Here is a 21,132-nt window from a genome sequence, read left to right on the forward strand (position 1 = left end):
CCCAATAAAGGAGTGGTTCTGCAGGTGGGGACCACAGACCACTTCTCAGTTCCTATGTTTCCTGGCTGATGTTTTGGTCACTTTTGAATGCTGGCGGTGCTTTCACTCTAGTGGTAGCATGAGACGGAGTCTACAACCCACACAAGTGGCTCAGGTAGTGCAGCTCATCCAGGATGGCACATCAATGCGAGCTGTGGCAAGAAGGTTTGCTGTGTCTGTCAGTGTAGTGTCCAGAGCATGGAGGCGCTACCAGGAGACAGGCCAGTACATCAGGAGACGTGGAGGAGGCCAACAACCCAGCAGCAGGACCGCTACCTCCGCCTTTGTGCAAGGAGGAGCAGGAGAAGCACTGCCAGAGCCCTGCAAAATGACCTCCAGCAGGCCACAAATGTGCATGTGTCTGCTCAAACGGTCAGAAACAGGCTCCATGAGGGTGGTATGAGGGCCCGACGTCCACAGGTGGGGGTTGTGCTTACAGCCCAACACCGTGCAGGACGTTTGGCATTTGCCAGAGAACACCAAGATTGGCAAATTTGCCACTGGCGCCCTGTGATCTTCACAGATGAAAGCAAGTTCACACTGAGCACGTGACAGACGTGACAGAGTCTGGAGACGCCGTGGAGAACGTTCTGCTGCCTGCAACATCCTCCAGCATGACCGGTTTGGCGGTGGGTCAGTCATGGTGTGGGGTGGCATTTCTTTGGGGGGCCGCACAGCCCTCCATGTGCTCGCCAGAGGTAGCCTGACAGCCATTAGGTACCGAGATGAGATCCTCAGACCCCTTGTGAGACCATATGGGTTCCTCCTAATGCAAGACAATGCTAGACCTCATGTGGCTGGAGTGTGTCAGCAGTTCCTGCAAGAGGAAGGCATTGATGCTATGGACTGGCCCGCCCGTTCCCCAGACCTGAATCCAATTGAGCACATCTGGGACATCATGTCTCGCTCCATCCACCAACGCCACGTTGCACCACAGACTGTCCAGGAGTTGGCGGATGCTTTAGTCCAGGTCTGGGAGGAGATCCCTCAGGAGACCATCCGCCACCTCATCAGGAGCATGCCCAGGCGTTGTAGGGAGGTCATACAGGCACGTGGAGGCCACACACACTACTGAGCCTCATTTTGACTTGTTTTAAGGACATTACATCAAAGTTGGATCAGCCTGTAGTGTGGTTTTCCACTTTAATTTTGAGTGTGACTCCAAATCCAGACCTCCATGGGTTGATAAATTGGATTTCCATTGATTATTTTTGTGATTTTGTTGTCAGCACATTCAACTATGTAAAGAAAAAAGTATTTAATAAGATTATTTCTTTCATTCAGATCTAGGATGTGTTGTTTAAGTGTTCCCTTTATTTTTTTGAGCTATATATATATATATATATATATATATACACACACACACAGATGTGTGTGTGTGTGTGTGTGTGTGTGTGTGTGTGTGTGTGTGTGTGTGTGTGTGTGTGTGTGTGTGTGTGTGTGTATACACACACACACATAGACATATATATATACACACACACACACACACACACACACACACACACACACACACACACACAGAGATAGATATATATATATATATATATACACACACACATAGACATATACACACACACACACAGACATGCACATTTATGACCGTGTCCAGAGATTTTTTTTATTGAGTGTGCATTAATAAAATGTCACTTAATGCCAAAGTGTGTGTGTCTGTGTTCAGGGTTTGTGAGCTGGAGGAGCTGGGAGAGTTGTCACCATGCTGGGAGAACCTTCGACGACAGATAGTCACTCAGTACCAGAACATCATCCTCGCCTACCAGGAGACTCTCTCTGACCTCACCAACTACAAGGGTTAGTACTGTACGCACACACGCACGACTACAAGTAACACACTCACTAACTTATTTAAGCCTCGGATAACAATGTCTAAGGTGCTTGTTTTGTTGTGGTTTAACATGATAATCCTACTGTCTATTCCACCTCTCTCTTTTCTCTGATCTTTCCTTCAGGTCCATCGTTCAAGGCCAGTAACCTGAAGGCAGAGAGGAAGCTGGAGTTCATACCCACCAACCTTCATGTCCAGAGGATGAGGGTGCAGGATGAGTCTGGCTTTGGTGAGCTGAGCCCCATTCCATTTTTCCCCTCCTGGCTGTTCATGCAGCTCTCCACTTTGGCCATAATATTTATGTTCCCTCAGACCACACGTATGACGTGGTGACTATCGGGGCTCCCGCCGCCCACTGCCAGGGCTTCAAGAACAGCGGCCTGCGCAAGCAAATCACCAAGTTCGAGGAGGCTAAGAAACAGTGAGTACAGAACCTCACAAAGAGGTGGAACCCAGGTGGAACTGTGGTAGAACCTTGGTTAGACCTTTTTATTAGGCTTATCCTTCTTGCTGCCAATGCTCACTAATCTTATCACATTTTTTCAGCTAACAACCCTACTGACTGACTATCTGGCTGGGAATGGGCTTGGCTTTTTAAGTCTCTTGTTTTTAACGGACACATTTCTAATCAAGTGAATCCTAAGTCTGTTTTTGGTAGAGAAACACCCTTGTACCTCTCCCCATCCTTTTTAAAATGTCGAAACATGTTTACGGTGTTTTAACAGGTTTTAACCATTAGGCAGAATGAATACCAGCATTAAACACGAACCACTGCTTTCGTCTAAACATAAACATCATTATATAGTTGAGAATCAGGTCTTGAGAATGATATTATTTCTGTGGTTAATGAATGATACCCCACAACATACTGTCAAATGCAATGCTTCATTTATCAAATCCATGTACGTCTGTTTTCCCTTGTTCCTGTGCTACTGCATGATCCGTATTTTGACTGCCGACTTCCTGTTTTTGTCATTTTCTCATTGTACACTACATGCTATGCTGCTTTTAGCCCTGGCGTTTCCCGTTAATTATATTATATATTTCTAAGATGATTTTCAGTTTTCTGGCTTTTAAATTTTTTCCAATTGCATCTTTATTTTCTAATCAGCGTTTATGAGGAAGAATGGTGAGTTCCTATGTACTCTGATTCTTTTCTTTAGTCATTTTATTCTCCCCACTGTTTGTTTGGTTCTTTCTGCACGGAAATAATTGTTTGTTCGCCGTCACTGACTTTGTTGTTTAGCTGTAAGGCTGAGTCGCTCAGTCACCTACCTGTGTTTCACCACTGACTTTGTTGTTTAGCTGTAAGGCTGAGTCGCTCAGTCACCTACCTGTGTTTCACCACTGACTTTGTTGTTTAGCTGTAAGGCTGAGTCGCTCAGTCACCTACCTGTGTTTCACCACTGACTTTGTTGTTTAGCTGTAAGGCTGAGTCGCTCAGTCACCTACCTGTGTTTCACCACTGAGTTTGTTGTTTAGCTGTAAGGCTGAGTCGCTCAGTCACCTACCTGTGTTTCACCACTGAGTTTGTTGTTTAGCTGTAAGGCTGAGTCGCTCAGTCACCTACCTGTGTTTCACCACTGAGTTTGTTGTTTAGCTGTAAGGCTGAGTCGCTCAGTCACCTACCTGTGTTTCACCACTGAGTTTGTTGTTTAGCTGTAAGGCTGAGTCGCTCAGTCACCTACCTGTGTTTCACCACTGAGTTTGTTGTTTAGCTGTAAGGCTGAGTCGCTCAGTCACCTACCTGTGTTTCACCACTGAGTTTGTTGTTTAGCTGTAAGGCTGAGTCGCTCAGTCACCTACCTGTGTTTCACCACTGAGTTTGTTGTTTAGCTGTAAGGCTGAGTCGCTCAGTCACCTACCTGTGTTTCACCACTGAGTTTGTTGTTTAGCTGTAAGGCTGAGTCGCTCAGTCACCTACCTGTGTTTCACCACTGAGTTTGTTGTTTAGCTGTAAGGCTGAGTCGCTCAGTCACCTACCTGTGTTTCACCACTGAGTTTGTTGTTTAGCTGTAAGGCTGAGTCGCTCAGTCACCTACCTGTGTTTCACCACTGACTTTGTTGTTTAGCTGTAAGGCTGAGTCGCTCAGTCACCTACCTGTGTTTCACCACTGTATGAGAATCCACAATGGCCGCCTGTGAATACCATCGTAAGCTACTGTATATGGACAGAGGGTGATCTACAGTAGAGTTCTTGCTATGGGGTTTCAGAGGCATAGAACTACAGAGACCGACAGATCCATAACAACGGCATTCTACATCTTAAACAGTCTGCCTCACTCTGAACATCTGTGGTTCTATGTTGTCTGTGTTCCAGGTGAGGAACAGGCTTGTGCATGCAGATGTGGATGCTCACCTCAGTCCCAGACCTGCAGAGTAGAATATTCTAACAGAGTTGAATTATTCACATATGTATTGTCTGTAGCCAGCTGTGTAATCTGTCAAGCAGTGTGAGAGAATGTTGCAGAAGTACAATCTCCTTCAGTTCCCAGAATGCAGTGCACATTCAGTCTCACGTTCCTGTGTGTGCTCTTACCATCTTTGTCTACACGTCTGGGTCTACTGTCTGGGTCTACTGTCTGGGTCTACTGTCTGGGTCTACTGTCTACTGTCTGGGTCTAGGGTCTACTGTCTCTGTCTGGGTCTACTGTCTCTGTCTGGGTCTACTGTCTCTGTCTGCGTCTACTGTCTCTGTCTCTGTACGTGTCTGCGTCTACTGTCTCTGTGACTCTCTGTGATAGAGGTCGACCGATTATGATTTTTCGATGCCGATTATTAGAGGACCCAGAAAAAGCCGATACCGATTAAACGGCTGTTTTTATTTTTATTTTTTTTTGTAATAATGACAATTACAACAATACTGTATGAACACTTATTTTAACTTCATGTAATACATCAATAAAATCAATTTAGCTTCAAATAATGAAACATGTTCAATTTGGTTTAAATAATGCAAAAACAAAGTGTTGGCGAAGAAAGTAAAAGTGCATTATGTGCCATGTAAGAAAGCTAACGTTTAAGTTCCTTGCTCAGAACATGAGAACATATGAAAGCTGGTGGTTCCTTTTAACATGAGTCTTCAATATTCCCAGGTAAGAAGTTTTAGGTTGTAGTTATTATAGGACTATTTCTCTCTGTACGATTTGTATTTCATATACCTTTGACTATTGGATGTTCTCATAGGCACTTTAGCATTGCCAGTGTAACAGTATAGCTTCCGTCCCTCTCCTCGCTTCTACCTGGGCTCGAACCAGGAACACATCGACAACAGCCACCCTCGAAGCAGCGTTACCCATGCAGAGCAAGGGGAACAACTGCTCCAAGTCTCAGAGCGAGTGACGTTTCAAACGCTATTAGCTCGCACCCCACTAACTAGCTAGCCATTTCATATCGGTTACACCAGCCTAATCTTGGGAGTTGACAGGCTTGAAGTCATAAACAGCGCAATGCATTCCGAAGGGCTGCTGGCAAAATGCACGAAAGTGCTATTTTGAATGAATGCTTACAAGCCTGCTGCTGCCTACCACCGCTCAGACTGCTCTATCAAATCATAGACTTAATTATAACATAATAACACACAGAAACACGAGCCTTAGGTCATTAATATGGTAGAATCCGGAAACTATCACGTTTATTCTTTCCGTGAAATACGGAACCGTTACGTATTTTACCTAACGGGTGGCATCCGTGAGTCTAAATGTTCCTGTTATGTTATGTCATAATTCCGTAATGTTCTGGCAAATTAGTTCGCAACGAGCCAGGCGGCCCAAACTGCTGCATATACCCTGACTCTGCGTGCAATGAACGCAAGAGAAATGACACAATTTCACTTGGTTAATATTGCATGTTAACCTGGATTTCTTTTAGCTAAATATGCAGGTTTAAAAATATATACTTCTGTGTATTGATTTTAAGAAAGGCATTGATGTTTATGGTTAGGTACACGTCGGAGCAAAGACAGTCCTTTTTCGCGAATGCGCACCACATCGATTATATGCAACGCAGTTCTGGCTAGATAAACTAGTAATATCATCAACCATGTGTAGTTAACTAGTGATTATGATTGATTGTTTTTTATAAGATAAGTTTAATGCTAGCTAGCAACTTACCGTGGCTTCTTACTGCATTCGCGTAACAGGCAGGCTCCTCGTGGAGTGCAATGTAAAGCAGGTGGTTAGAGCGTTGGACTAGTTAACCATAAGATTGCATCCCCAAGCTGACAAGGTAAACCATAAGGTTGCATCCCCAAGCTGACAAGGTTCTGCCCCTGAACAAGGCAGTTAACCCACCGTTCCTAGGCCGTCATTGAAAATAAGAATGTGTTAACTGACTTGCCTAGTTAAATAAAGGTAAAAAAAAATAATAATAATCGGCAAATCGGTGGCCAAAAATACCGATTGTTATGAAAACTTGAAATCGGCCCTAATTAATCTGCCATTCTGATTAATCGGTCGACCTCTAGTCTGTGACTACTGTCTCTGTGACTACTGTCTCTGTGACTACTGTCTCTGTGACTACTGTGACTACTGTCTCTGTGACTACTGTCTGTGTCTACGGGACTGTGTCTACGGGACTGTGTCTACGGGACTGTGTCTACGGGACTGTGTCTACGGGACTGTGTCTACGGGACTGTGTCTACGGGACTGTGTGACTACTGTCTACGTGTCTGTCACGACTGTCTACGTGACTGTCACGACTGTCTACGTGACTGTCTACGTGTCTGTCTGTCTGTGTGACTACTGTCTACGTGACTGTCACTACTGTCTGTGTCACTACTGTCTACGTGACTGTCACTACTGTCTGTGACTGTGACTACTGTCTGTGTCACTACTGTCTGTGTGTGACTACTGTCTGTGTGTCCCTGTATCCACTAGAGGTTGACCGATTATGATTTTTCAACGCCGATACCGATTATTGGAGGGCCACCAAAAGTCGATACCGATTAATCTGCCGTTTTTTTTACTTGTTTTTGTATTTTTTTACTTTATTTGTGATGACAATTACAACAATTCTGAATGAACACTTTTTTTAACTTAATATAATACCTCAATAAAATCAATTTAGCCTCAAATAAATAATGAAACATGTTCAATTTGGTTTAAATAATGCAAAAACAAAGTGTTGGAGAAGAAAGTAAAAGTGCATTATGTGCCATGTAAGAAAGCTAACGTTTAAGTTCCTTGCTCAGAACATGAGAACCTATGAAAGTTGGTGGTTCCTTTTAACATGAGTCTTCAATATTCCCAGGTAAAAAGTTTTAGGTTGTAGTTATTATAGGACTTTCTCTCTGTACGATTTGTATTTCATATACCTTTGACTATTGGATGTTCTTATAGGCACTTTAGTATTTCCAGTGTAACAGTATAGCTTCCGTCCCTCTCCTCGCTCCTACCTGGGCTCGAACCAGGAACACATCGACAACAGCCACCCTCGAAGCAGCGTTACCCATGCAGAGCAAGGGGAACAACTACTCCAAGTCTCAGAGCGAGTGATGTTTGAAACGCTATTAGCTCGCACCCCACTAACTAGCTAGCCATTTCACATTGGTTACACCAGCCTAATCTTGGGAGTTGATAGGCTTGAAGTCATTGCACGACTCTGCATGCAATGAACGCAAGAGAAGTGACACAATTTCACCTGGTTAATATTGCCTGCTAACCTGGATTTCTTTTAGCTAAATATGCAGGTTTAAAAATATATACTTCTGTGTATTGATTTTAAGAAAGGCATTGATGTTTATGGTTAGGTACAGTCATGCAATGATTGTTTTTTTTTTCGCAAAATGCGCTTTTGTTAAATCATGCGAAGTTGGCTGTCTTTGTTAGGAAGAAATAGTATTCACACAGTTCGCAACGAGCCAGGCGGCCCAAACTGCTGCATATACCCTGACTCTGTTGCAAGAGGTGACACATTTTCCCTAGGTAAAATAAATTCATGTTAGCAGGCAATATTAACTAAATATGCAGGTTTAAAAATATATACTTGCGTATTGATTTTAAGAAAGACATTGATGTTTATGGTTAGGTACGTTGGAGCAACGACAGTCCTTTTTCGCGAATATGCACCGCATCGATTATATGCAGGACAGGCTAGATAAACTAGTAATATCATCAACCATGTGTAGTTAACTAGTGATTATGATTGATTGATTGTTTTTTATAAGGTAAGTTTAATGCGTGCTAGCAACTTACCTTGGCTTCTTACTGCATTCGCGTAACAGGCAGGCTCCTCGTGGAGTGCAATGTAAAGCAGGTGGTTAGAGCGTTGGACTAGTTAACCGTAACGTTGCAAGATTGAATCCCCGAGCTGACAAGGTAAAAATCTGTTGTTCTGCCCCTGAACAAGGCAGTTAACCCACCGTTCCTAGGCCGTCATTGAAAATAAGAATGTGTTCTTAACTGACTTGCCTAGTTAAATAAAGGTGTAAAAAAAAAAAAAAAAAAAAATTCCGATTGTTATGAAAACTTGAAATCGTCCCTAATTAATCGGCCATTCCGATTTAATCGGTCGACCTCTAGTATCTACTGTATGAGTGACTCAGGGTAAATGCTGTGTTCTCTTAACACCCCACCCTGTCCGTCCCTGCAGCAGTGCCCTGTCCAGCTGTCAGTCTATAGTGTACATCCCCCAGGACATTGTCCGGGCCAAGGAGATCATCTCCCACATCAACACCCTGAAGACCCAGGTCAGCTACTATGCTGAGAGGCTGTCCCGCGCCGCCAAGGACCGCTCTGCCAACGGTCTGGAGAGGACCCTCGCCATCCTGGCTGATAAGGTGAGGGAGAGCCCCTGGCCTGGTACCAGGTCTGTTGGGGAGGGAGAGCCCCTGGCCTGGTACCAGGTCTGTTGGGGAGGGAGAGCCCCTGGCCTGGTACCAGGTCTGTTGGGGAGGGAGAGCCCCTGGCCTGGTACCAGGTCTGTTGGGGAGGGAGAGCCCCTGGCCTGGTACCAGGTCTGTTGGGGAGGGAGAGCCCCTGGCCTGGTACCAGGTCTGTTGGGGAGGGAGAGCCCCTGGCCTGGTACCAGGTCTGTTGGGGAGGGAGAGCCCCTGGCCTGGTACCAGGTCTGTTTGTGCTGTTTTACTGACCTTTGTGGGGTGTGTATTTTGTCTTCAGTCATAAACCCAAAGAGATTGATATATTATTTGACCAATTTAATTTGTCATCATGTGGACGGAAGAGAATACAGAATGGCGCCTCTTGCTTGGCTCAATTCCCGCTGTGTGGTTCGTGTGACCTTTACCCTCAGACTCGCCAGCTGGTGACGGAGTGCGACTGCAAACTGCTGGCCTCGGCCATCCAGGCGCTGAACGCGGCGCGCCCCGAGTACATCGCCTCCAAGGTGTCACCTTCCGCCGATGCCACCGATCAAGTAGTCCTGCGCAACGACCAGGACACGCTGCTGGCCAAGTGGAGCGGATGCAACAGCCGCTCCTCGCTGCACGTCGACTGGCACGAGGAGGAGTGGGTAAGGCAAGGGGTCACCAGGACTCAGGGGTTCACAGGTCAACTCCAGTTTAGCCTGTGTGGTTTAGGAGCACTTAAATACAGTTCCAGTATGTAAGGAAGAAAGCAGTGTGTTTACTGAGGGATTTGTTGTGTTTGGTTTGTTGGTCATCAGATGTCTTGACTGGAACTCTAGATTTTATTGGCTTTTGTTTATTCTCTTCTCTCGTCTCTCCTCACTTCTCCTCTCTTCCACACTTCTCTCCCTTCCCCTACACTGTTCTTCTCTTTTCTATTCCTCCTCCTCTTCATTCCCTCCCCCCAGGAGAAGGTGTGGGTAAATGTAGACAAGAGTCTGGAGTGTATCATCCAGCGGGTGGACAAACTCCTTCAGAAGTACCGTCTGCCTGGCGACAGCAGCCAGGGGGACACTACCCCAGGCCACCAGCAGGGCGGCAGCAGTAAAAAAGGTAACCAGAGTACCAGGGCATTTTGGATCAACCCCGAATGCATGACCCAGGAGGAGCCTTCATCACCATCACTACCTTCCTCACCATCATCCTCCCTCCTGCCTCCTCTCACCCTGAATCTGACTCATGCATGCCCACCCAGCCCTGACAAAACCCCATGTAGGTTTCTTTCTTTCTTCACTTCACTTGCTTTTTTGCTTTGTCATGCACATTTGTCCTATCATCATACTGCTATCATATTCATCATATCTCAACCTATTAGAATTGGCCTACCTTGTTTTTGTGCAATATTTTTTCTTAAACATTCCAATGATGTATATTTCCTATTTGTGGTTAATCTTTCTCTGTGTTAGGTAGATCTGTCAGTGCTTGTTGTATTCTGGAGGCCAGCCAAAGTCCCGTTGCTGTGGCCTCCTATGTGCCAGCTCAGCCTATGTACCAGCTCAGCCTATGTACTGTAGCCAGCTAGCTTATTATGTGCTTTTACTGTACTGTGTGTGCTGTCTGCCATGTTGCTGATGGCGCTCCCTAACCATGCATGTGGCACCTCCACCCCTTCCAGATGGCAGCCCCAGTGGCGAGGAGGCTTTCCCAGGTAAGAGCTCTGTCCTCTCCCCTGCTTCTGTCCCGTCTCTCTGACTGCTTCTAGCTGCAGCCCAGCTCAGTGCTACTGCTTCGTCTAGCTCTATATATGACATCTGTTTCAAGTACCTTATCAGAAATGGACTTAAAGTCCAATGTGTTTTCACATGTTATTGTCTCACATTATATGAAGGAGTTGCAGCAGCAGTTCAAGGGTCTCTCAGGATGCTTTCAATGCAGAAGAGTACATAGTGTGTGTGTTACTGTGTGTGTGTTACTGTTTTTGTTTGTGTGTGTGTGGCCCAGGGGAGTGGAGCGAGGCGCTGTACCCTCTCCTCACCACGCTGACAGAGTGTGTGGCTATGATGAGTGACAAGGCTAAGAGCTCCATGGTGTTCCTGTTGATGCAGGACAGTGCTCCTACCATCGCCATGGACCTGTCCCTGCAGTACAGAAGAGACGTGGTATTCTGCCAGACGGTCAGCACAGAACACATGCACACATACTGATGTGCGCGCAGATGCATGTGCACGGACACCCATTAGCAAACACACGTGCGCATACATCACACACACACACACACACACACACACACACACAAGCAGTGAGGTAGAATGTGTGTAAATAGATTTTTTTTTTTATGTGATGTTGAAGTGAATGTTGAGTGTTAATATACACTGAGTATACCAAAATTAGGAACAATTCCTAATATTGAGTTGCCCCCCCCCCCCCCCCCTTTTGCCCTCATAACAGCCTCAATTCGTCAGGGCATGGACTACAAGGTGTCAAAAGCGTTCCACAGGGATGCTGGCTCATGTTGACTCCAATACTTCCCACAGCTGTCTTGTTGGCTGTATGGCCATTGGGTGGTGGACCATTCTTGATACACACAGGAAACTGTTGAACGTGAAAAATACTGCAGCGTTGCAGTTCTTGACACACTCAAACCGGTGCACCTGACACCTACTACCATACCCCGTTAAAAGGCACTTAAATCTTTTGTCTGGCCCATCCACCCTCTGAATGGCACACGTACACAATCCATGTCTCAAGGCTTAAAAATCCTTCTTTAACCTGTCGTATCCTCTTCATCTACACTGATTTGAAGTGGATTTAACAAGTGACATCAATAAGGGATCATAGCTTTCACCTGGATTCACCTGGTCAGTCTGTCATGGAAAGAACAGGTGTTCTTAATGTTTTGTATACTCAGTGTTAATGTTAATATCTGTCTCCAGCTCACTGCCCTCATCTGTGGCTTCATCATCAAGCTGAGGAACTGTCTCCGTGACGATGGCTTCCTCAGGCAGCTCTACACCATCGGCCTACTGGCCCAGTTTGAGTCTCTGCTCAGCACCTACGGTAAAGTACACACTCACCTCTCTCGTTCTCGTTCTTTCTCGTTCTCGTTCTTTCTCTCGTTTTCTATCTCTCTCATTCTCTCTCTGTTTAGTAATTGTTCACTCTCTCACATACCTCCCAGGTGAGGAGCTGTCCATGTTGGAGGACATGTCGGTTGGCATCATGGACCTACGGAACGTCACCTTCAAGGTGACCCAGGCAACCTCCAGCTCCTCCCCCGACATGCTGCCGGTCATCACCGGCAACCGGGATGGCTTCAACGTCCGCATCCCGTTGCCGGAGACCATGTTTGACGCGTTGCCGCGGGAGATCCAGAACGGCATGCTGCTGCGCGTCCAGCCGGTGCTCTTCAACGTGGGAATCAACGAACAGCAGACGCTGGCAGAGAAGTGAGCGGGGGGAAGGAATGATAGAGGGATGCAGAGTGGTGATGTCCCTGTATTGTTGACATGTCATCTGTTTGTGACAGGTTTGGAGACACGTCTCTGCAGGAGATCATTAACCTAGAGAGTCTGGCCAGACTCAACTCCTACTATCAACAGTTCAAGGAGGTCCTACCTGAGGACTGTAAGTCACCATAAAGTAAATGGCCCTATATGGTCCTACCTGAGGACTGTAAGTCACCATAAAGTAAATGGACCTATATGGAGAATATTGTTAAGATGTAGCCTGTAACATCCCCCGCTGGTCTCAGGCCTGCCCAGGTCTCGTTCCCAGACGTGTCTACCAGAGCTGCTGAGGTTCCTGGGACAGAACGTCCACGCCAGGAAGAACAAGAACGTGGACATCCTGTGGCAGGCAGCAGAGGTAAGCCCATTTTTCGCTGCAGGGCCATGAATGAATTGTTGGAGATTATCCTTTTGAGTCCAGTCCATTTCATACTGTATGGATGTTACTAATGAGGATCCAGAGCAGGGCTGAAGAATCATTTTGTAGTGAGCAGCCTGCTGTCTATTTCCTGGTATCTCTCCTCCCCAGATCTGTCGTCGTCTGAACGGCGTACGTTTCACCAGCTGTAAGAGTGCTAAGGACCGCACGGCCATGTCCGTCACCCTGGAGCAGTGTCTGATCCTACAGCACGAACATGGCATGGCCCCACAGGTCTTCTCCCAGGCCCTCGACTGCATGCGCAGGTAGGTGTCCAGCCCACTGCCTGAACTAAAAAGAAACACACACACATTGCTCGCTCCATATGCTGGGACAGTGCCAACTACAGGGTCCCCTCTCCGCCATTTAAAAAATAATAAAATATAGAAGTTGTATTTTAATTCTGTAATTAGCATTGGTTCCTCACGCAGCATCTGCTTGTCAGTCTGTCCAGCCAGTTTGTGGAGAATGCTCCCCCATGACGACAGAGCTCGCTATCCATACCCCCACATCATCCCCCTATCCAGCTCTCCTCCAACCCCATCCCCCTGTTCTCTGACACTGCTTGCTGAGAAGATAAGAAGGGCTAGACGAAGTGAAGGAGGGTAGAAGGAACAGAAACCTTGTGTAAGGATGTGACGACTCCCAGAACGGAAGCCCTGTAGAGTACAGTAGGTTATGTGAAAGATCTGTTGGGTAGTAATGTAATGCTGTCCTGCAGCTTCCTGCATGGTCTCTCGCTCCTCTCTTCACCTGCCCACTTCCTGTTCCTATTTGGTATGGGGAATTTTAAGTGCATGGCTTGAGGCTGGCATACCCCCCCACCCCACCTGCTATTCAGGAAGTGAATCCAAATTCAATGACTTGACTGAAATGAAATGGATTGGAGCACAACCCCCCCCCCCCCCCCATATCTGTTGTCTGTGGTATGAACATGCAGAATCATCACTGTCTTCTCTTCTTACCTCTTGATCTTTCCTTTCCTAAAGATGCAGAACATTTCTCTTAATTTTCTCCTTTCTCTCTTTCTCTTCCTCTTTTATGACAATGTCTATCATTTCTCATGTTTTGGTTGGAATTATTTCCTTTATCCGTTTTTAATTTGGGGTGTTTCTTATCCTTGTTTGGGTTCATTACTGGCTGAATGGGTCTTCTTTTCCCGTTCCATTCCACTGGCTGTGGCCCTAACCGTAATGTTATCACACCCCACCTGCACCATCACTGGTATCTCTCTTTGTTATCCATGGCTGATCATGGCCACCACATATCATTCATATCGTGTATTACCGTCTCCTCCACTCTTATTGGCCACTTCATCCCTGTCCTATCCATCCATCCATCCATGCCACCTGTACTTTTTGGCCCCGGCTTCTCCTCCCTCCCTCCCCCTCTCCGCAGCATTGGGACCAGGGAGGGGGTCACCCAGAAGAACCTGAGTGGCCTGTTGCCTGTGCGTGATTTCAGGCTGGACCCCAGCCTGCTGTACTCCCTGCCCCTGCTGGCCCTCAGCCCCAACCTGCTGGTCGTCTGGCTGTTCCTCAGCGTCGCCTACTTCCTGGCCAAGCTCCGCTGCAGCTGAAGGCACAGCCCCTCTGCCACCCAGCCCCACCTACTCTCAACCTCTACTCACCTCTTCTCTCTGCCCGTTCCCCCCAGTGTGTCCATCAGTCAGTCAGGAAGAAAGGCAAAAAGTTAGTTTGTCAGTCAAGGAGGAAGACAGGGAGTCAGTCAGTCGCTCTATGTCAGTCTGTCTGGAGCTCAGCCGGGAGAACCCTCTGATTGGTCGAGGACAGACAGTGTGACTGGACTTTATGTGCATCACTCGGCTAAACTACCAGCTGTTCCACCCAATGGGCAGCCAGCACTCCTCCCGCCCTGCTCTCGGTCCTAACCAATCCAGTCAGAGCAGGAGGCTGGTCTAAAGGTCTATGTGCAGTACTATATGAGACTGTTACTGTCAGTGTTCTGACATATTACTCAGTTTAACACCCATTGTTTTACAACAATCAAATACAAACAGAGTATGGAGAGTAACTTTGAAATATAGCCGGTAAGAAGTTTTAGCTGAATTTAATGGAAGTTTTGTCCCAGTTGTCCTTGAGTATTTATAGTGCAGCTTCCCAACTCATGACATGATTATAACCATGCTATTATGATAATATGATGTCATGGATCCTTTGGTTTTGCACAGAGCTTATTTTCAGTCATGCAAATGTTCTGGCTTGCTTGACGTTTACGTCTTCCATAAGGTTTGCATACAGCATAAGCCAAGGGATGGCTTGGCCATGCAATATCAAGCTGATGTGGTTTTGATCTGGTGGCCATTTTGTTGTTCCTCAGGCCTTCCTACTCTTACAGCAGGAGAGACTTGTGTCCGCTTTCACTTTAAACCAATGCACTTTTTATCAACGTTGTCATCTTAATGAAGGTTGTTAGCTTGTCTTGCCAATTGACACAGTTTCATCTTGGTCGGAGCAATTTGAATTGGCTAAATCTGGGAATGTATGATATTTCAGGGGAGCTTTGTTGGCTGCTTTGATTATGCAGTGTAGTTTTTTTCTGAAGTATTTATTTTTTAGTTTATCAGATTTCATGTCTGTACCAAGTTTCCTATTTACTATAGAGTTTGTATCTATGAATAGGTTCTTTGTTTGAGAACCTATAAGGGTTGCAGTTCTAGGGAAATGACAGAGAAGAGAATGTACATGGGCAAACCTCAAATGGCTCCCTACCACCAGATGATGCACTACCTCTGACCAGTAGTGCACTAAATATAGGGGATAGGGGATGATTTGAGACACAGCCCATGCTTGTTGTGCCAAATGTTTTAGCCAGGTCTCAGATGGTAGTTAAAGGTCTTGGATGTTTATTCCAGGTCAAAGGGTTACTTCCAGCAGCCCAAATCCATCCCGCTTCTCTGGATTTGATAGCAGACTCTTTGGGTTACTTCCAAGCCTTGCACTCTGGACTTCCTGGTCTCTGCCGAGAGAGTCCATCAACCATTATCATATACAGTAGTTGCTATCTAGTCCCATAAAAACATGATTAGCCATCTAATGGTATATGCACTCATTAATATGTAGACTAGTGGTATTATTGTTTTTCAGCCCCATAGCCTCTCTCTCCATTTTAATCAGTATAATACCTGTCTTCAGTGCTGTGTTACGTCCCAAGACGGCCACACTCAATCCAATCTAAAGTGACCTACTAAAGAAATGGACCATCCGTCCCAAAATAGCCTCCTCTGTGAGACTGTCACGCTTGTCTTACATCCCCTCCACCCCCCATTTCCAACTCCTAGACCCCCACAATGGAAAGCTGGAGGCATTCTTTTGTCCTTGTTGGTTGAGCTATATGCAAGCTTGTTAGGCCTCTCACCTGTGTGACTGGTATGAGAGCTAGGCTGGGTTTAATAGTGTATTTAGGGTAGTTCAATTATTTGGTTTTGAATATTCAGATGTTTTATTTTTACCGATTTTTGTGCAATGTTTTACAATATCGACAAATACGTAAGTACATGCAGTATTTCTTTCTCAGTATTCTACAGTATTTACTTTTTCAATCTTATATATCCATATTGTAAATAATAGAAATGTATAAAATCAGATCATCTATTGATAAGTATGCTAGTGTAGAACTAACCTCTATTGTCCCATGAAAACACCATCTGAGTGTCAGCCAGGGGAGCGAGCTGAGTGTCAGCCAGGGGAGCGAGCTGAGTGTCAGCCAGGGGAGCGAGCTGAGTGTCAGCCAGGGGAGCGAGCTGAGTGTCAGCCAGGGGAGCGAGCTGAGTGTCAGCCAGGGGAGCGAGCTGAGTGTCAGCCAGGGGAGCGAGCTGAGTGTCAGCCAGGGGAGCGAGCTGAGTGTCAGCCAGGGGAGCGAGCTGAGTGTCAGCCAGGGGAGCGAGCTGAGTGTCAGCCAGGGGAGCGAGCTGAGTGTCAGCCAGGGGAGCGAGCTGAGTGTCAGCCAGGGGAGCGAGCTGAGTGTCAGCCAGGGGAGCGAGCTGAGTGTCAGCCAGGGGAGCGGCACACAAATTATGTCGCAAATGGCACACTATTCCCTACATAGTGCACTAATTTTCTAATTTTGACCAGAGCCCTATAGGTCCTGGTCAAAGTAGTGTACTATATAGGGAATAGGGCGCTATTTAGGATGCAACCCCAGTATGTACAATATTAGGATGACGTTTGCTTCAACCAAATGTGAAATAGCTTGTCCTGCTGGTTGGTAATGATACTACAGAAGCTTGTCACCCAGTAGGTCCTATGAAAAGAGTTGGATTGCTCCGTTCTGGGGATACACGCAATTAGGAGACCATTCTAAAGTTGTAGAGAACTGCAGAATGTGCTGGTGACAGTTTGTTCTGCTGGTGTATTTAATTCTGATGAAGAAACCCACTGTGTTAAACATGTTGTAACCATAGTGATGCTAAATCCAGGAATATTCCAACTAAAACCAAGTTCCTGACTCAATTCTCAAGTGTTATTTTTCTGTTTCTCTTGAATTCCTTAGCGCTTTTGACTATAGAGAATATATTTATATTGCTTTGCATTATATTTTCATGCTTGTATGTCTAAATGCTCACGTTTGCTAAATATATTTATTCTTATGGAGAGTTTGATGTGATTACATCATCGTCATGCAGGTGTCACTTTATAATGAGAGGGAGACATTGTAGTTGCTGTTCCAGATATCTTTGTATTAACCCTTGTCTGGTATTTTGCCAAGTTCCAACCCAATATCAGGATTGCTTGGATAACCATTTATGAATATGCTCTGAAATAGTATACTTTTCTCCCTTTCTCTCTAATGCTTCTCTCTGAAATAGTATACTTTTCTCCCTTTCTCTCTGAAATACAATGCATTTCTCCCTTTCTCTCTAATGCTTCTCTCTGGAAAGTGCAATAGCAGTCAATTAGTCAGCAGCCCAAAGAATCAGTTTTAATGTTATATAATAAACGTCATGCCAAATGTATCAGAGGAGAAGGTGTATACTTCACTATAGAGTATCTGAATAGTGCAGTTCTGTTTGTTTTCCCTGGAATGGAACTGTTGCATTGAACTTAGAATGTAGAACTTTTAAGTTTGTGCGTTTGCTATTGCTCTTGTTTCACTTTATCTGGGGTGCTCGTAACTCTATCTAGAAAGCACGTCTTCTGTACACAGTATTAGTGTTCTGTTCCCCTCCCTCCAACAACATCCCGATATTCCCCATTTCCCGGGACAATCCGACCGTTCGCTTTAGCTGTTGCCCCCATGTTTCTTTGTGGCGTCAATGTGTTGGTTGGGTTTTTGGGTTCCTCATTGTCTTTTAACACGAGCCCTTTTTTTGTTTTGTTTTCTTCACTTTGCTGTCATCCTCTCTATCTGTGCTTGCCCTCCCTCCCTCCCTCCTTTTTCCCAGTGAGGGCTGCAGACGGGAGAATACCATGAAGAACGTGGGATGTCGCAAGTATGCTTTTAACTGTCTGCAGCTCAAGGCCTTCCCCAAACATTACAGGCCCCCCGACGGAACGTTTGGGAAGGTTGAGACTTGATTTGGATCATATTCTATTGTAATAGGGACAGCAACAACAACGGCAGCATAAAAAAATGAATCATTGGTTAGATGGTCTTCAACCTACGGTAGTTGGGGAAGTCCTGTGGTAAATAGCTGTGCACTGAATCGATGCATATTTTCCATTTCAAAGACGAATATCAAGAACTATGGAATGGGGAAAATGCCAAACCACTACTGGTTGAGAAACGATATACAATTTATTCAGACCTCACATACCTTTCTAGATTGTTCTGAAGTTGTAGATAATACAGGTGGGACTAGTAACAACACTGTCTGGTTATATCACGTTTTTAGGGTAGTCAAGATACAGCAAGGAGGTCGTTTTCCTGAAAAGACAGTCACTGATTCTTTACCGCTATACACAGTGAGGACTTTGTTCTTTTCAGAGCCTCAGGCAATCTATAGGTCACCAAACGTTCATCCTGGGATGATGCTACTTCATGCTGACTATGTTCAAAGTTGTGTCTCTCAACCCATAGTTAACATGTAAACTGGGATTTGTACATTTGGTTGGCGTCATTGGCCAGAGCCTATGCATTTCAGAGTTCGTATTTAGGGAGTGTTACACATAGACTACACATTAATGTGGAAGTCAAGCCAGTCTGATGGACTTGATGAAGGATTCCTTCCCCACGTGGATTTAGCAGTACTCTAATCCTGTAGAGTAGGGGTTCTTTCAACGTTTTCAGCTCCAGAACTAAATAAGAAATTGACCATCCTCCTGTGACCCAAATGGTTCACCAGCGACCCAAAGGAAGACGAAATAGTGCGTGATTAGAGATGTATTCTCATAACTCACGACCCACCTCTTGCATGGCCAGGGCCCACTTTGGGACCCGACCCATAGTTTAAGAAACCCTGCAAAGAGACGTCCCACCGACTGCAATGGCAACCCAAGACCAACCAGAGCTTTCAGTGTCTGATGCGTACCTCACCTATGTACTGTTTCCCTTTTCATATCTGTAAAGCCTGCGTTCAACTTCTTTGCCAAATGAAGGGTTGTGATTGTGAATGGATTTAGCTGTGTGGCATTATCTGGCAGCTCACTGTGAAGTCTTAGCACTGTCTTAAAGGGATAGTTTGGGATTTTGGCACGAGTTCACCTGGGAGTCGGGTGAAGTTAGAGGTAGTTTCGCGAGCCAATGCTAACAAGCTTAGCACAAAGAGGGCCTCATTGCCAAAATCCTGAACTATTCCTTAAAGACTTAGAGGAATATTAAAAAGCTATTAATGTTATAGAAAGATCCACTTCCCTCTTTTACCAAGTTCATTTCTGGAAAAAGTTTGGTTTGAGGGTAGCAAATGAAACATAATACATTATATAACATTGGCTTGTAAAGGAAATCGAGTAGATTATTTTCTGTTCTAATATTGAACCATGTAAAGGCCAGTAGTAAACCATTTAAACACCCAAGAGGCACTTTTCTTTCAGATCATTTTCTGCATTTGTTGCACTGTTATTTTAGGATTGTCTTGTTGGCAGGTGTTGTTGACCAGGGTAAAAATGGTCAGTAAAATTGTTATCGGTATGGGAGTTAAATTGTACGTTAATCTGGAAACTGTGCTGCTCAACAACATATTTGTCATGTCTATTTTCACCACCAAGCGGCAATGTCGACTTTCTGTTTTGCAACATTTAATGAGATTGCAATTTGACACACAATTGAGCCAGAGGAGACTTGACCCTACAAATGAGGTGTGTGTGTGTGTGTGTGTGTGTGTGTGTGTGTGTGTGTGTGTGTGTGTGTGTGTGTGTGTGTGTGTGTGTATCTATCAAAGCTTCACATATTATGTTTGCTTTTCAACAGGCACCTCTGTACTGCACACGACAGGATTTACCCATTAAAATCAACTGTGAGATGCAGTTTGTGTACATTTAGTGTATTGTTTACTGTAGTTTCTTTCATGCTCATAAATATTTGTAGTATTATTGGAAACATATTTTGCTGTCTGCAGACTTTATTTTGCATTTATGTACTATACTATAGGGTATAATTCAATAAGTGTTGGGATTGGATTTGTATTTCTTTCTATTGTAATGAGCGCATATCTTGTATCCTGCACAAAGAGGATATCTGTATAGGCCTGACTGTTGCTTTAGATGAAGCTTTCATCAATATCTGACGCTAATAAAAGAATGTTCGTCTTTGTTTTGTCTTTGTAATGGAAGACTTGAAAGTTTACATCAAGGTGTTGGAATGTTCCATTCTTTTCCAGAATCTTATCTGGATGACTCTAGCTAGAGTGAAATGTCATCCAGCCAGGCCACAGTAAAACAAAAGACCTTGTCTGGCTACTAGGATTTTTTTGTTCTCTGCAAGATGCCACTTGTTGTACAGTAGCAAAGCTGTAGAGATATGAAGCCAGTTATAATGTCTGTAGAGCGATCCAAAGACTTACTCATAGTCACAACTAGAAAGAAACAAAGTGCAACACATTTTGATTCCTAAAATACAGTGCTACTTGAAGACAATGGCAGCACCATTGGCATACGGCACACTATGGACATCAGCGGCTCATTTCCAGAGGTGGAGGTAATTGGGTTTATTTTTCACTTCTCTTTTTACAAAGAAGTACCGGGTTGAATTCCTAGGACAACTGTCAGGCCCATAGTGGTCACGCACAGTGAATGACAACTGTCAGGACCATAGTGGTCACGCACAGTGAAGGCAAATCTACTCAGCTTTTAGCCCCATTTGTAACCCTGCATTTTTATTTGATCATTAATATTGGACACTTTATTTTTGACTAAAACATCTCTGGAATATATAGATCATATTTTCTTCCACTGCTCAGGATACGTCCAAAGATTGGTATTTTAATATGTTTGAGAGAACTACAGTCTGCTAAGAATACAACCTTGGCCGACAAGCAGTCCACTTTCATGTGGTCTATTACTCTCAATCACACTCCAGTCCAGACGGTGGCAGTAATGCACTCAACATCTGGTTTGCACAC

At 45.1% G+C, this 21,132-nt stretch overlaps 1 protein-coding gene across 13 annotated transcripts in view; it reads left to right on the forward strand.

Moving 5' to 3' along the window:
* Positions 1-20,320, forward strand: part of LOC106574638 (inositol polyphosphate-4-phosphatase type I A) — a 51,047-nt gene extending 30,727 nt beyond the window's left edge. The window contains exons 10-24 of one of the 13 annotated variants that reach the window (XM_045698995.2): positions 1,721-1,851; positions 2,010-2,114; positions 2,198-2,306; positions 2,997-3,014; positions 8,477-8,663; positions 9,137-9,355; positions 9,659-9,962; positions 10,366-10,398; positions 10,692-10,864; positions 11,624-11,747; positions 11,869-12,136; positions 12,217-12,314; positions 12,442-12,554; positions 12,726-12,880; positions 18,019-20,320. In XM_045698995.2, coding sequence (XP_045554951.1) covers positions 1,721-1,851; positions 2,010-2,114; positions 2,198-2,306; positions 2,997-3,014; positions 8,477-8,663; positions 9,137-9,355; positions 9,659-9,962; positions 10,366-10,398; positions 10,692-10,864; positions 11,624-11,747; positions 11,869-12,136; positions 12,217-12,314; positions 12,442-12,554; positions 12,726-12,880; positions 18,019-18,151 — 2,170 coding nt within the window. In that variant the 3' untranslated portion in view covers positions 18,152-20,320. Of the gene's footprint in view, positions 1-1,720; positions 1,852-2,009; positions 2,115-2,197; positions 2,307-2,996; positions 3,015-8,476; positions 8,664-9,136; positions 9,356-9,658; positions 9,963-10,365; positions 10,399-10,691; positions 10,865-11,623; positions 11,748-11,868; positions 12,137-12,216; positions 12,315-12,441; positions 12,555-12,725; positions 12,881-14,012; positions 17,082-18,018 lie in introns of those variants that run through there. The other 12 variants (XM_045699000.2, XM_045698989.2, XM_045698998.2 and 9 more) reach the window with 12 other exon arrangements.
* Positions 20,321-21,132: the final 812 nt, after the last annotated feature.

This window comes from Salmo salar, chromosome 17 (assembly GCF_965601325.2).
Source record: "Salmo salar chromosome 17, fSalSal1, whole genome shotgun sequence".
In the NCBI taxonomy this organism is placed as follows: Eukaryota; Metazoa; Chordata; class Actinopteri; order Salmoniformes; family Salmonidae; genus Salmo; species Salmo salar.